We start from the raw sequence: 14,199 nt of genomic DNA, 5'->3' as shown, positions 1-14,199 counted from the left end.
TTTCTTGTCTGTATAATATATTGATACACTATTAACATTACTGCATTGTGCACTACTTTATAGTTCAAGCTTAAAATAATAAAAAAAAACGCAACACTTTGAAGACCCTCGGGTTCAATAAAAACGGAAAGAATGGTAAAATTAATCAGAAAAACAATATTTCAAAATATCTCAAAATGTATTGCAAGTCAGTTATATGCACCTCATATGAAAACCTCACAACAAATGTTTTTATACGTGCTTTGTATAATTGTTATTATTGCTAACTGAAATAAAATTAAAATATTAGATCAAAAACTTTCAAAGAAGATGATGAAATGTGTCATCTATCTATCTATAAATGAGTAAACAAAACGAATCAAACTACTAAAAAGTACTAAACTATTAAAACTACTATAGGCTAACTGCTGAAATGAAAGCTCAAATCTAAAAACTAACCCAACATTTGCATATAAATTATATTAGTATAGAAATGTTTTTTAAAAAAAGTGATACCGGTTCTGTCTTCGGTTCAAACTCCAAAAGTGTGCCAGCACTGCCCCCTACCGTGAGCGCGCGACATCGACGTCAGAATGTTTGCGGCAGCTGGCGCAAAACAAGCCTGCTTTACGGCAGCCGAGAGGTCGTGCGGGAACTGTGGGCCCGAGGAAGGTTAAAGCGACTCTGAACCGAACGGTCAGTGTTTGTATTTACAGTTTGAGCGCTTTTGTATCAATCGTGTACCGTTTATAAATGTACCGACATGAATGTAAACCTTACGTTGTAACACGCGTTACGTAAGAATAAATGCTTTGTGGTGAATCGTTATCAGGCCTGTCGTTAGGCTAACTGTTATCCCCTTAGCCAGCAGCAAGAGTACGATTATCTGTACACTTGTGCTACGTTGCACTCGTAATGTGAAATAAACAAGTCCGCGAACGTTAAACGTACTTCTAACTGACCTGACAGCTCGCCTTTTTACTGCCAGCCAACGAATAACATTAACTCGTTATTGAACTTCTGTCTCGGTCTTAAACAGGCCCTTTCGCAAAGTAAAGCATTAAATCTCTAAAATTGGAGCGGTTAAGTAATTTATTTGAACATTAGGTTATGGCATTCAGTTACACAAGTTACGGCTTCCATGTAAAAAATGGTTTACAATACAAATGTCTAACCTTCTTTACATCAAAAACCAAAAGGTGGAAAAAATATATATATCTATATAGATAAGTGTATACTTGCCTGTGAAAACTCTTCAAAAAAATTCCAAGCTCATTCGCAGATGTTTGTTTTTGTTGTAATCATAAGCTCAATTCATTTTTTTTAATCAATTTCTCAGAAAACAAGACTTCTTGTCTCGTCATTTCAAGTAAATCTGTCTTTAGACATAAAAAACTTTAGACATAAACATGTTTTTGCACGTACAGTGAAAGTTTATTGTTATTTCCTTATTTTATTGGTTGGGCACAGAAGTATTCTCTTTGATTGTGTGTGTGTGTGCATGCGTAAAATGAGTTTAAAAAAAAAAAAGTAATGGCTTGTTTGGTAGTTTTTAACTATTTGTTAATACATTTTAAGAACACTGATGTTGCTTCGTCTTGAAGAAGTCTTTAAAATTGACCTTTACCTTCATAAAAGCACGTGACTACATTATTTTGAATAACAATTTAGGCATGTCCGCTGTCAACAACAAACATTTGGGCATGATGCCAGTCGATAACAAACAAGTTTAGGAGATATTAAGTAACTTCGTGTGACCACTTCGCTAGCCATGTCTAAACCTTGAGGCGTAATATAATGTACAAATGAATAACTGCTCTGTTCAGCGTTCTTGAGCTCGATTGAGTTATTGCATTTGTTTCACACGAAATGCTTCTCTTCAGTTCCTCCAAGCATCATGCCGTTCCTTAACTTGGGTATTAACGTGGACCAGTGGCTCTTGAATCAGACCGGGGAGCAGCCAATGAAGCGGGCCTCTCGTTGCCATGCCTTCGAGAAAGAGTGGATAGAGTGCGCCGACGGCATCGGCCAAATCCGGGCCAAAAAGGAATGCAAGCTCGAGCTGGAAGACTTGTTCGAGTGCATGCACCGCCTGAAGACCGTAAGCATTTTCGGAAACGCTAAAGCAATGCATTTAATGCTCTTGACATGGCTAACGCTGTTATGACTCCTTTACAGCAACAGCGCTTATATGAGGTCCGTAAGCAGAGGGACAAGATGATTAAAGAGGGAGCTTACGCACCCCCTCCACACCATACAGGCAACGAGCAGGGCCAGCCCTGAGAGCAAGTCCCACTGTTGTACAGTTGCTTCCTCGCTTTATGTATTATAATATCACTGCTGTATCAACGTTGTTTAATGTTCGCAAAATAAATACTATGATTCTATGTAAGCGTGGTTGTCCGTACGCTGTCTGTTTTCGTGTTTAGTGTAAATATGCAATACGAGTTTTAAAGGGACGGCTCGTTTTGTTCCTCTGACGTTATTTACTCGCCCTCACGTCGTTCACGGATGTCTTTTTTTTCCGTGGAGCACAGAAGAAGACATTTTAAGCATTTGTTTTCAGTCAATTAAACAGATAATTGGTAATCTTCTACTTCATCAAATCATTTCATTTTATAGAATGATTTTATTTTAGAAATTCATAAAACAATTCAATTTATTGCAGTGGTGATATATATATATATATATATATATATATATATATATATATATATATATATATATATTCATTCTACTCAAAAGCACAATATTTAAAGCCCTCCCCCATAAGCTACAATATTTCTGCTGTTATTATGACAAATGCTGATATACATTAGAAGTATTCATATTTCGCGCCTGTAGATCGAAAGAAAAATTGTAAACAGGCAATTTGTGGACAACTGCATTTAAACTAAATCATTGGCCTTAAAAAGTTAAAGTCTCCACAAAAATGCGGCTTTCAAAAGTTATTGTTCTTCACAAAAATGCGGCTTTCATGTCATTGTTCTTCAGGAAGTAACACTGTCATGTTTTTCTGTCATTTTTGTGCAGATTTTAATTTTTCAAAGGCTATGGTTTTAAACTTTTGATCAGCTGATGAGCAGCCTGTTTGAGTTTAAATGTCGTCTTTTTCTATTTTTTGTCTCTTGGTCCTGTTTCCTCTTTATTCTGAAGCAGTACTTACAACCTGGTTACGATCCACCAGCGTGAAATATGAATACTTGTAATGTTTCCCCTGGCCTTAAGATTTTGTTCAGGAGCATATTGTAGTCATTTTTGTCATTCCAGATTATTAATACCAATTATTATTTATGAAGGGAAATAGAAATATGATTTTTTTACATCTTGGTTGGTGTGTGTGTGTGTTTCAAAAATTGTATTTGGATTATAGTTTATTTTATAGTTTACTAGGTAATCCATATCAAGTATTTATAGTGTGTGTGTGTATACATATATAATTTACCCTTCAGGTAGCACGAGACCGTCTGATTATTTGTAACATATATATTCAGTCTGGTTCTACACTAACTGTCTTTATAAGTGGTTTGGTTAAGCTTCCCATGGGACAGATTCCAGCTGAAAGCTTAATACGAATGCATCAATCCGCCCGACATCCCAAACACATTACAAAGCCAAGATTAGTTGTTAGGAATGCTGGTCGGTGGGTGGCAGCAACAAACCACTATTTTTGAGCTTTGATTAACCGTTGATTTAAAAACTAATAAATGAAGCATCACACCAGGGAAATTACTTTTATACTACCCAGACTTTTTTTTTTTTCCAAATAAATGGAGTACGGCTCGTAAACCGCTTTAATAACATACACTTCTGCTGAGAGCTCGGTGTGAGCAAAAGTGGAGAGCCCGAGCGGGCTGAAGACATGCAGACCATCACATGGGTTCAGTTTAGCCTGCTTAATGTCAAAAGCTGGCTCTAAACAGACCGGCGTCGTTTTAAATCGTGTTTGTCTTCATGTGATAATATTATAAACCGGAGTTCAACTCTGAGAGAGAGAGAGAGAGTCCACAGGATGTCCAGTGGTATTTCTAGCCGCTCCTGTGTGATGGGTTTTGTTTGATCAGTCCACCAGCAGCAGTTAATCCTTCACTCTCTCACTGAATTCCAGCTCAACCAGGACAGACGCTTATCAGTTTTTTATGGGCTACTGCAAAAGTACTAATAATGCCATTAGTGTGCTTGAAAGGGGAAATCTCGGAAATGTTAGTGTAGCCGATGTGGTCACATTTATCACAGAGTATGCCTGTTGATAGCCTTGGTCTCCCAGCCTCTTAAATCCAGTCCAACGAACCACCTTTCAAACCATCTGGTAAAAACTGCATTTAAAGTGTTGCAGTCCTTATATACTGAATTTCAGATTGAAACGAGATTATGTTTAATTGATGTGAATTTTGACTGAATTTGATTAGGCTTTTTCTGTTTAACGCTCATAACGAAGCATTATTAAAACCATCATCATCGTTAGAGAGGGCTGGGCCTAAGGGTGGATGAGAAAAGAGAGAGTGAGGAAGAGGAGGAGGAGGAGGAGGGGGCCGGAGAAAGAGAGAGCGGGAGAGAAGGAGGGATATGAAAGGAGGGGAATAGACAGCCATTACCGAATCACGGTCTCCATACTGCTCCTCTGTCTACCGGGTCGGTGCAAAACGGGCCGAGAGTCGGTGTTGCTGTGGCCGGCGGAGAGGCGTGTTTTTCAGGATTGAGAGCCAGCGCATCCCCGCCTCTGTAACGGGGCACCGCCGTTATACGGTAAGGAGGTCCAAATGTCCGTCATTATTCTGTCCGTCGGCTTCGGGGTGTATGTGTCCGAGGTTCATCGTTTTTTTTTTCTTATTCGTGTGTCACCATTTCTGCTTTTGGCGTTCGTTAGAACGCGAGCGTTTGAACACTAAACGCTCGGGCGGCGTGCAAAACCCTAGATTTCCTACAAGCATCCATCCTCGTTTCCATTTAATAATCGGGCATCGGAAGCGCTTCTCCCTCCACGGGGAGCGAGCCGAGGTGTTAATTTCTGACGTTCATTAATAGAGAAAAAGGGTAATGATTTATTCATCTCACGCCCGCGTGAATGGCTCTTTACGGACAGACCGTCATTCGGTGTGTTTGGACAAAGAGGCTCTGCACACCTCTGTGGTCACTCTCTTCGCTTTCCGCCACATTACGGTCTGGCGATGTCTGATGTGTGAACGAATCATTCGTTGGATTCGGATCTTTCGGTGGTTCGGTCGAGCCGGTTCGCACAGCCTCGAATTCTGTTAGAGTTTAATGAATCGCGTTTAATTCAAGACGCTGCACGTAAACTAGGCGGCTATGTAATAGATTAACTTTAGTAGCGCACACGCGGATATTTTCTTTAGATACAACTGACCTTTGTGAGTTAAATACGTAATATTGAAGAACAATTACGTCATGACGTAAAGAACAGCTACGTTCGATGCATTTAAACGAACTGTTCGAAAGAACCGATTCGCGAAAGGAGTCAGATTTTCCATCACTTTGCGGTTGTAGGGCGCGTGTTGAAAGAAGGGGCGTTCCTGGGAAAACGTTTATGGATTTACGCGCATGTCTTTCCCTTCATAAATGGTGAATATTCATTCATGTCTTCGAGGGACTACCGAAGACTTGCTCTCAGTTTGTTTACATAATCGCAACGACTCCTGGGCTAAAATGTGAAAGTACAGAAGGTCGAGTGGGTAAAGACTATTTCTAACAACATCCACAGATGGTTTCCTGCCCTGCGCTCCTGCAGAGAGATGCACATACACCATGTTTGCCCGCTGTGTGAGCGTAAGCAGTCTGCTCATTTCAGTTTCACACATGATGATGGCTCTAAAGCTATCAAATCTCGTTTTAAAAAGCTTTTGCAACATGTTAAGTCTAAATAATAAAATACGTATCAAATATCGAAGTCAGGACGTACGGCATGTACGGCATCAAAGCTGCAGAGAGGTGTTCAAATGCACTGATAATCATCCTAAATACTTCATTTACGTTACATTCAAGCACTGTCTGCATGAGTTTTACATCTTGAGGTTCCTGACAGTTAGAGGCCTCAGGCACCGGCCCCATTGGCCTGGTACGTAATCCATCCTTGATCTGATCAAATGGGGCTTATTGTAGCTGCTGCCCTTTGGCAAACATGCAAAACCTCAAAAATAGGACAAATAGTGTCTGTGATTGCGGCATGTCTTGTGATTTCTCCAGCACTAATTGAATCCGATCACATATTTTATCAAGTAATCCAAAGATGCCTTGCAAGCAGGATTGTCTATTTTAGCACTCTGTCTGTTTGTACCCAGGTCAGATTTGTCGAAATAGATCAGCGGTTTTCAGCTGGTGGGTTTCGACCAAAAGAATGGTGCCACAGGTCTTTTCTGCGGACTGTGGGCGAAAACAGAACTGAATGAAAGTAATATAATGCAGCTAGCCATAATAACAACAACCTAGACTACATTAAATATGGGTTCACAACAAAAGTACGTTTGTGTTTACCACAATGTCATTTGTGATAAATTAATTAATTTCAAGGATTATTTAAATCCTGATGTTGTGTTTCGATTTTATATATATACATATATACAGTATATGTATATGTATATGTATATATATATATATATATATATATATATATATATATATATATATATATATATATATATATATATATATATATATATATATATATATATATATATAGGTATAGTTCACCCAAAAATGAATGTTCTGTAATCAACAGTCGACTCAATGTCTACAGTTTGACTGCCAACGTTCATAAAAATTTCTTCTATTATGTTCAACAGAAGAAAAAAGTGGACACAGGTTAGGAGCGACTTGAGGGAGCGAGTGAATGATGACAGAATTTTCATTTTGGGTGAACTATTACTTTTTCTGTTGTTCCATACTTAAAGCAAAACCGGAGCTATACTATAAAAGCACAAACTGCTCTAAACATGCAGGATGCGTGCTATTATGCGCGGATTAAATATCGTATTTCCCATAGAACTAATACCTTAATGCCCACAGTGCTCTGAATAATGCAATGCCATTATTTATTGCTATGATAAGATCCCCTCCTCCATAACCGTTTCCCAGCGAGTGTCATCATTGAGTGAACGCGTCTATAGTGATGTGTCAGTGTTACTCTTCTGTATCCTCACGGGTGAACGCGCACGAGCACATCTTTGCGCACATTGTCTAAACACAGCAAGAGAACAAACGCCACCAGCCTCTGTTCCACAAACTTATCATTTCTCTCGAGCAGCGGTGCAATACCAGGGCTGCTCTGGGATGTGCTTGGCGAACGTTGTGGGAAGCCAGGCTCTTTGTGCAAATGAAAACCCGGTTGCGCAGAGACTTTAAATCAACACAACGGCACTCTGTCCGTGCAATGGGTGCGTTCAGCTGTCGCGAACTTACTCAGCGTGGCGGTAGGAAAGAAATGAGAGATGAAATCGCGTAAAAGAAAGCGGTAGTTCCCTGCCTTTTCCTTCACAGGCATAATGACATAGCGAGGTTTTGAAAACAGAGTTGCCTCTATTTATATCTGTTGGCTGCCGCTGAACCACCATGCTGTCAGGCAGCAGCGGGACGGCAACGAGATCTAGCTTCAGCAACATGGTTTTGAGTGAACTTAGTGCCGCTTTTGAGAAGCGGTGAAGAACGTATTTGATTATAGGCAGGGAATACAGGCTTTCTCGTGTATAGAAATGGTTTCCAGGACAGACTCATTGACATCAACATTACGTTTATTCTTTTCACTCACAGTTTTTCATCTAAAGCTACTCACGCTTCATTAATACAACATGCAAAGAGGCATGTTGTCAACTTATTCAATAAGAGGAAATCAAGAAAAAGGGGCCTTTTTCCTGTATTTTAGGAAATAAAACTAGTGATATTTGGGGGAAAATGCATCCGTACATTTGTCTACTGGGTCACGGGACAAAGGATTAATCAAATGTAAAAAATAAAAATACATACTTGCATACATAAAATATATAAAGTGATTAATCATGATTAATCGGATCCGAAATAAATGTTTTTCTTTACACAATGCATGCATTGTGTGCTGTGTATATTTATTTTGTATACATAAAGACAGGTACAGTGCATATTTGGAAAATATATATAATAATTATAGACAGTACACGCATATGTATTGTAAACAACTTTTATTTTGCACGTGATTAATCGCAATTAATCGTCTTGCAGCACCAATAAAAGCTATTTTTTAAGAAATGGAGGATATTTTTGATAAGAAGTGTTTTTCTGTTGGTGTGGCTGGGTATCAAAAATTCATGAAAATGATTTCAAGGAAAATGCTGTCAAATATTTATGGTTACACCAAAAGCATTTCCTTGGGTTAAAAAAATGTGCAAACCCCTTCCCCCCTACTTAATTCATAGGCTATACCATAGAAAACCCACTCATCACACGGCCTGGGACAGCATTCCCGGCTGTCCCCCCCGACAACGACCCTGCTTGCACCACATTTCTAGAGTTATTAAATCAAAGTATTTGGTGAAAATGGCATAAAAGCGTTTAAAAACCTTATGACACCAACACAAATACCATTTGTAACATTTACAAGAAAAAAAAGGAAATATATATTTCCATGATCGTAAACACCCTTATTTGTCATTAATTCAGATACTTTAATTAATTATTTTAGCATAAATGCAATACTGCTTTAAATTGTCATTTTCCCCCACAAAAAATGACAACGTTTTTGTTTAAATTAATTGGTGGGGGTGTATTTTTCATACATATATCATACAATAATTTACTGAATTTACCCACTACGATGTAATTTAGTGTAACGATCCTGCCAGGCATATTTGCAACAAAATAAAAATATTTCCACATTAAAAGATGAATTACTTTTTCATTATTCTAGGTTTTGCCCATTTGTCAGTGAGTTGTTTTTTTTTTCACTCATTTGAAATGAAGCATGCTTCCTTATTCTTTTATGTATTTTAACGTGTACAAATGTGTAAATACTAATATTTTAAAGATAAAAAAAATATCCAAATACTGTCCCGTAGCCCTAGCTCCTAGCAAGCCTTTCATGAATGACGTGAGCAGATTGGACATCTCCAGACAGCTTTCACTGAGCTCACTTGTATTGATGAGTTCAGCTGGTGTGGAGTAATGTGACGGACAGGAACCTACCGTGGTCCCCCTGGGCCCCGTTCCTTCCAGCTGATCACAGAGGAATGCACATCACAGAGGTGTGGCCCAGCCAAACTCAAAGCCCAGCACTGATCAAGGCCTGAAAAGAGCGATCGATCCTCCTGCCACTTTTCCTTCTCATCATCGCTGTTGAAGCGAGTCAGCGCCGCTCAGCTGATCTCCAGAAGCGTCTGTCTTCCCCTCTTTTGCTTCCATTTCACTGCGGAGCGTTCAATTGATAATTTTCTCGCGATGTTTTTCTACTCTCGTGCACGTAGTAGCAGTACGTCGCCCTGTGGGGGATGAATTATACATCTCGCACGCTCACACGCTCACCTGACCTTATTTCTGTTTCCCGTTTTACCCCCGCCACCCCTCTGCATACCTCCTCCCAGCCCTCTGGCGAGATGTCTTCCTCAGACGAGGAGAGCCTGAGCGAACGTTCGTGTGTGAGCGAGCGTTCGTTTCGCAGCGAGAGGTCCGGGGGCTCTCTCTCGCCCTGCGCCCACAGCACAGCCGGGCCCAAAGGGGACACTCTGCCGTGGAACCTTTCCAAACACGAGAGACGAAAGCGCAAGAGCCAGGACTCGGTGCTGGACCCCGCAGAGAGGGCAGTCGTGCGAGTCGCAGGTAAGAAAAAGTTCTTCAGCAGGGATAATTCACCCAGAACTCCAAAGAAACCCTCATGGCTTTTTCCAAACTGACCCTCTTTCTTCTAAAGAACACAAAAGATGTTTTTGTCCATATAATGAAAGCCAATGGGATCCAAAACAACGAAGGAGCACATTGACTTGCATTATATGCACACTGATAGATCTTTTTTTAAATAACGAAATCACTTTAAATCAAATCTATAAAGTAGACTTGTTTTGTGTGTCCTGACTCATTGATTTGATTTAAAGCAGTCTGGAACTAAAGCTGGAAAGAAGCACATGCAGGGCTTTTTTAGATACTGTCTGTTGTGGGATTCAGCATTGAGACATATAACTGCACGTGTATCAAGTTCTGTGAAATGAACTGTGATTGGGAGAAGAGAGGCCAAATGTTTTGAGGCTTTTCCTGCTGATTTCATTGCTCCTGACAGACCGTGTCTGTGTTCCTGAACTGAACAGTTGCTGAGTACAGAGAGAAAACTGGCTAAAGTCAAAGAGGTTTAGTTATCTTTTTTCGCGACTTGGTGTATATGTGCGATCAAAAGTGTGAGAAAACACTAGTCACTGTTTACTTGGTTTATAAAAACGGATACGAGGATATTGAAGGAACATCTGGAATGCTTTGCAGACTGCCTCGCCGAGGCCTTGACAGAGTTTTCCCTGCCAGTCCTAACCTCACATTTTTTATGACCATGTGTCGAGCTTGTGTCCCTCTAGACTGGCCTCGGTCAGACATGATCTGTGTTTGTTCCATCAACATTCGGCCTTTTTTCTTGGTCTGTAAAACCTGTAATGCTGGATGAAATGGTACAAGCTTGAATTTTAGCATAATCATAAGCCTAAAATAAAGTGACTTGATATTATATACATTACATATTATATATATATATATATATATATATATATATATATATATATATATATATATATATATATATATATATATATATATATATATTGTCTGGATCTATTAATTTATCCAAAAATACAGGTACATTAAAAATACAGCTGTCAATCAATAATTGTTTTTTTTTTTTTTTACAGATTTTCTAATCGCAGTTAATTAATCAATGCATTTTTTAAAACCTACTTTTAAATTGCAATAATTTCACATGTAATCTTCTGTTTAATGTAGAAACAACACAAACACCGTCTACTTTTAATATTTGCTTAATGGCAGTTTTTGATGAATGAAGGCGGGTATTGATACCAACACTACTGAGGCCTCTAGGACTTTTTCCCCATTTAACTGTTGACTGTAGTCATTCGGCATTCAGCAATCTATTTATTAGACTTTAAAACAAAGATTAGAAGACTTTAAAACAACTTCTAATTTAAATGAACTTAAACCAATCTTTACATAAACCCAGTATAATAAATGTGATGTTTACTTGTGCCCTTCATAAAATGAAATATACATGAAATACACAGAAATGTAATAAAGTTATGAAACACTACTACTCTAAATTAAATGTAGATTAATCCTTAAAGCTACAAAAGTTATTGATTTTCTTTTTTTCAATAACTGCTGCTGTTAAACGTGAACATTTAACAAATTAATTTGGACAAATTAATCACCTAGGCCAACTTGCTAATTTTGACATCACTAATTTAAAAACACGAACACAATGACTTCAATACATCTCTTCTATGATGAACATACATTCATTTTTATATTTGAAGATAAAAATGTAATCACATGAATCGGGGTAATATAACTGGGCAATATTTCAACAAAACAGCTTCATAAAATAACTATTCATATGTAATTATAAAATCTGATCATTTGAACTTTCTCTTATTATACAGTAAAGTAGTACGAAATATCAAAACTGCCCGCCTGGTTGTTTGTTATCTCTGATACAGAGGTGTCAAGGGAACTTTTTCAGGCAGCTCAATGGGTGACTCAGCCTGAATCCCTCAATTCCCTCGTTGCCATGGGTTACCTGTTTGCTTTTCCAGTCCCCCTTAGTTTCCATGGCTATGAAATAGGAGGCAAAGGGAATCAAAAAGTGCGAAAGCCCCAAAAAAACAAGCAGTCATATAGTTAGGAAGATCGTTAGAATTTCAATTTGAGTTCGAGAAAAGAGGGAGTAGTTATGTGAGGCTTGAGTAATTTCAAAGAAATGATTGGAAGAAGAAAGAGAACATAAAAAGAAGGTGATGACAATGGATGAGAGAAGGGGCAAAACTAAAAGGAAAAGGTTCAAACGGGAGGTTAAAAGGGGAAAGGAAATGATGGCGAGGGACGACGTTAGAGAGACAATGAGCATGGAGGGGATAACTGTGTGTGTGTGTGTGTGTGTGTGTGATTTACAGCACTTCAGTCTTGGAATGCCATGCCGCAAAACAGTTATGACAGTTGCCTAGAAAACATAGAAAGTTTCCAAACACAAACTACTCCATGCACACAGATATCAGCTCTAACCTCCTTTTATTTTATGTGTGCGTGCAGGTGAAGCTGTTCGAACCCAAGCTGCGGTCCAAAGGCTATAAATTGACTAATTCACAGCAGTGTCAAAGACTTTTGAGTCTGGGTGGCCGTTCACTGTTGTGAGTGGTGTCTGAATCAGTACGCACTACAGAAAGAGGATAAGAGGCCGATGAAGCCATAATTTCACACAGTTTAAATGCGGCATGACAGGGAGATTCACAATGGAAAAACACTTTCAGAACGCTTCCCATCAACGTTTATTGTTGTTGCCCACCTACAGAGCAAGAAAAGAAACAAAATGTGTGCTTTTTCCATTGGAAAGAATTCCCCTCCTTGTTTTAGCTAAATCAAGATAATAGAGTAGTAAATCTATCTGTCTATCATTTATCTATCTATCTATCTATCTATCTATCTATCTATCTATCTATCTATCTATCTATCTATCTATCTATCTATCTATCTATCTATCTATCTGTCTGTCTATCTATCTATCTGTCTATCATTTATCTATCTATCTATCTATCTATCTATCTATCTATCTATCTATCTATCTATCTATCTATCTATCTATCTATCTGTCTGTCTGTCTGTCTATCTACATCTATCTATCTTTTAATATTTATAATACCTTTGCCTTTCTTCACTGATCACTTAATGTAAATCTATTGTAAAACAAACCAAAAAATATATATTTAAAGCCTATTTCTTTCATTCTGTGAATTATAATAAGCTGAACAGGAAAGTACAATATGCTAAAAGGAAATTATCTGAACATTTACACAATTAAATATCGAGTAATTCATAATGCTCGTAATTAAAGTCTTGTGTAGTGAAAAGCTGTGGGATTGTATGAAATATGTCCATCAATATAATCCAGCATTGTAAACCGTTGCTTCGCTTCCAAAATATGACTGCCATAATCCATAATCAAATTCCACAGCCATTATTTAGTGTATAATGTGCCTAATTTTTGCACTTTTTCAATCACTTTTTTTTCACCGGAGAAAGCAGTATTATGGATAGAAGAGTAGAGGATTTTAAAGCAACAGTTGGAATTTAAAAACTCTTTAATGATGGATTTTCATCTTTTCACTTGACAAAACATGCACTGATTCATGATATGGATTATTGTGCTTTTTCCATCTGTTTGAACTCTCTTCCTGACGGCACCCATTCACTGCAGAGAATGCTTTGATGAGCAAGTGACATTTTTGGGTAAACTGTTCCTTTAATTTCAGCTTTTAATGTTCCATTTGGAATCTATTTGAACAAAACAGTACTTTAACACATGCCTCGCGTTGGTTATCAGCAACAACATGATGTTAATAAGTGTCTTTGTAATAATACTGGTCAGAATTTTCTTGCTGCGTCCCTATATTGAAAGTTAATATGGCATGTTTTTTTTTTTTTGGGTAATGCTTTTAGCTTTTATGTGCAGCCTCAGTCACAGAGCTAAACTCCATTAGTTTTGAATATTTCATAAGAGCATCTGTTTGGCAGAGACGTATTGGTGTGGTTAAATGTAAAATGTGATACTCAGACTGATCGATCAAGCGCTTGAAGTGACTAAGCATAAAGAGACCCCTAAGAGCTCTTAAATGTAGACCGTAAATGCTATAAATGTAGAGCGTTATTCTGGATAAGAAGTCTTATATATATATATATATATATATATATATATATATATATATATATATATATATATATATATGTATATATAAATCAGTAAACTGATACACTGTCACTGAAGTGAACAGCCTGAGACATGATCCATAATAATCATATTGTGATTTGAAAAAATATTTTATGATAATTACACCTGCAAGAAATACATTACATCTTTTTCTAAAGCAAAAAGGTGTTTTAACAGAGGCAGCATATTTAGGCGATCCTGCTTTATTTGGTTATGATGCCCTCTTTTCCCGGAGATGTGTAATGTTCCTCGGTGGTGTGTGTTTAGGGACTCAC

General features: G+C 38.0%; 2 protein-coding genes across 12 annotated transcripts in view; both read left to right on the top strand.

Moving 5' to 3' along the window:
- Positions 1 to 585: 585 nt before the first annotated feature.
- Positions 586 to 2,371, top strand: ndufs5 (NADH:ubiquinone oxidoreductase subunit S5). Its single transcript, XM_043217028.1, has 3 exons — positions 586 to 675; positions 1,863 to 2,080; positions 2,158 to 2,371. Exons 2-3 carry the CDS (start codon positions 1,877 to 1,879, stop codon positions 2,260 to 2,262), a joined length of 309 nt encoding a protein of 102 aa, XP_043072963.1. The 5' UTR covers positions 586 to 675; positions 1,863 to 1,876; the 3' UTR covers positions 2,263 to 2,371.
- A 2,182-nt stretch (positions 2,372 to 4,553) lies between these two features.
- The window catches only part of macf1a (microtubule actin crosslinking factor 1a), a 150,254-nt gene continuing 140,608 nt past the window's right edge, over positions 4,554 to 14,199 (top strand). For all 11 annotated transcript variants that reach the window (XM_043217120.1, XM_043217118.1, XM_043217124.1 and 8 more), the window contains exons 1-2: positions 4,554 to 4,725; positions 9,540 to 9,774. In XM_043217120.1, coding sequence (XP_043073055.1) covers positions 9,552 to 9,774 — 223 coding nt within the window. In that variant the 5' untranslated portion in view covers positions 4,554 to 4,725; positions 9,540 to 9,551. The remainder of the gene's footprint in view (positions 4,726 to 9,539; positions 9,775 to 14,199) is intronic.

Source organism: Puntigrus tetrazona, chromosome 19 (assembly GCF_018831695.1).
Source record: "Puntigrus tetrazona isolate hp1 chromosome 19, ASM1883169v1, whole genome shotgun sequence".
Taxonomy (NCBI): domain Eukaryota; kingdom Metazoa; phylum Chordata; class Actinopteri; order Cypriniformes; family Cyprinidae; genus Puntigrus; species Puntigrus tetrazona.
Note: the sequence above shows the minus strand (reverse complement) of the source record. Positions and strands in the feature narration are given on the sequence as shown.

Excerpts from the sequence above, each read along its gene's own strand:
- ndufs5 (XM_043217028.1), top strand. The coding sequence starts at position 1,877 with ATGCCGTTCCTTAACTTGGGTATTAACGTGGACCAGTGGCTCTTGAAT. Across the intron at positions 2,081-2,157 it reads GCATGCACCGCCTGAAGACC|CAACAGCGCTTATATGAGGT; the intron begins GTAAGCATTTTC and ends ACTCCTTTACAG.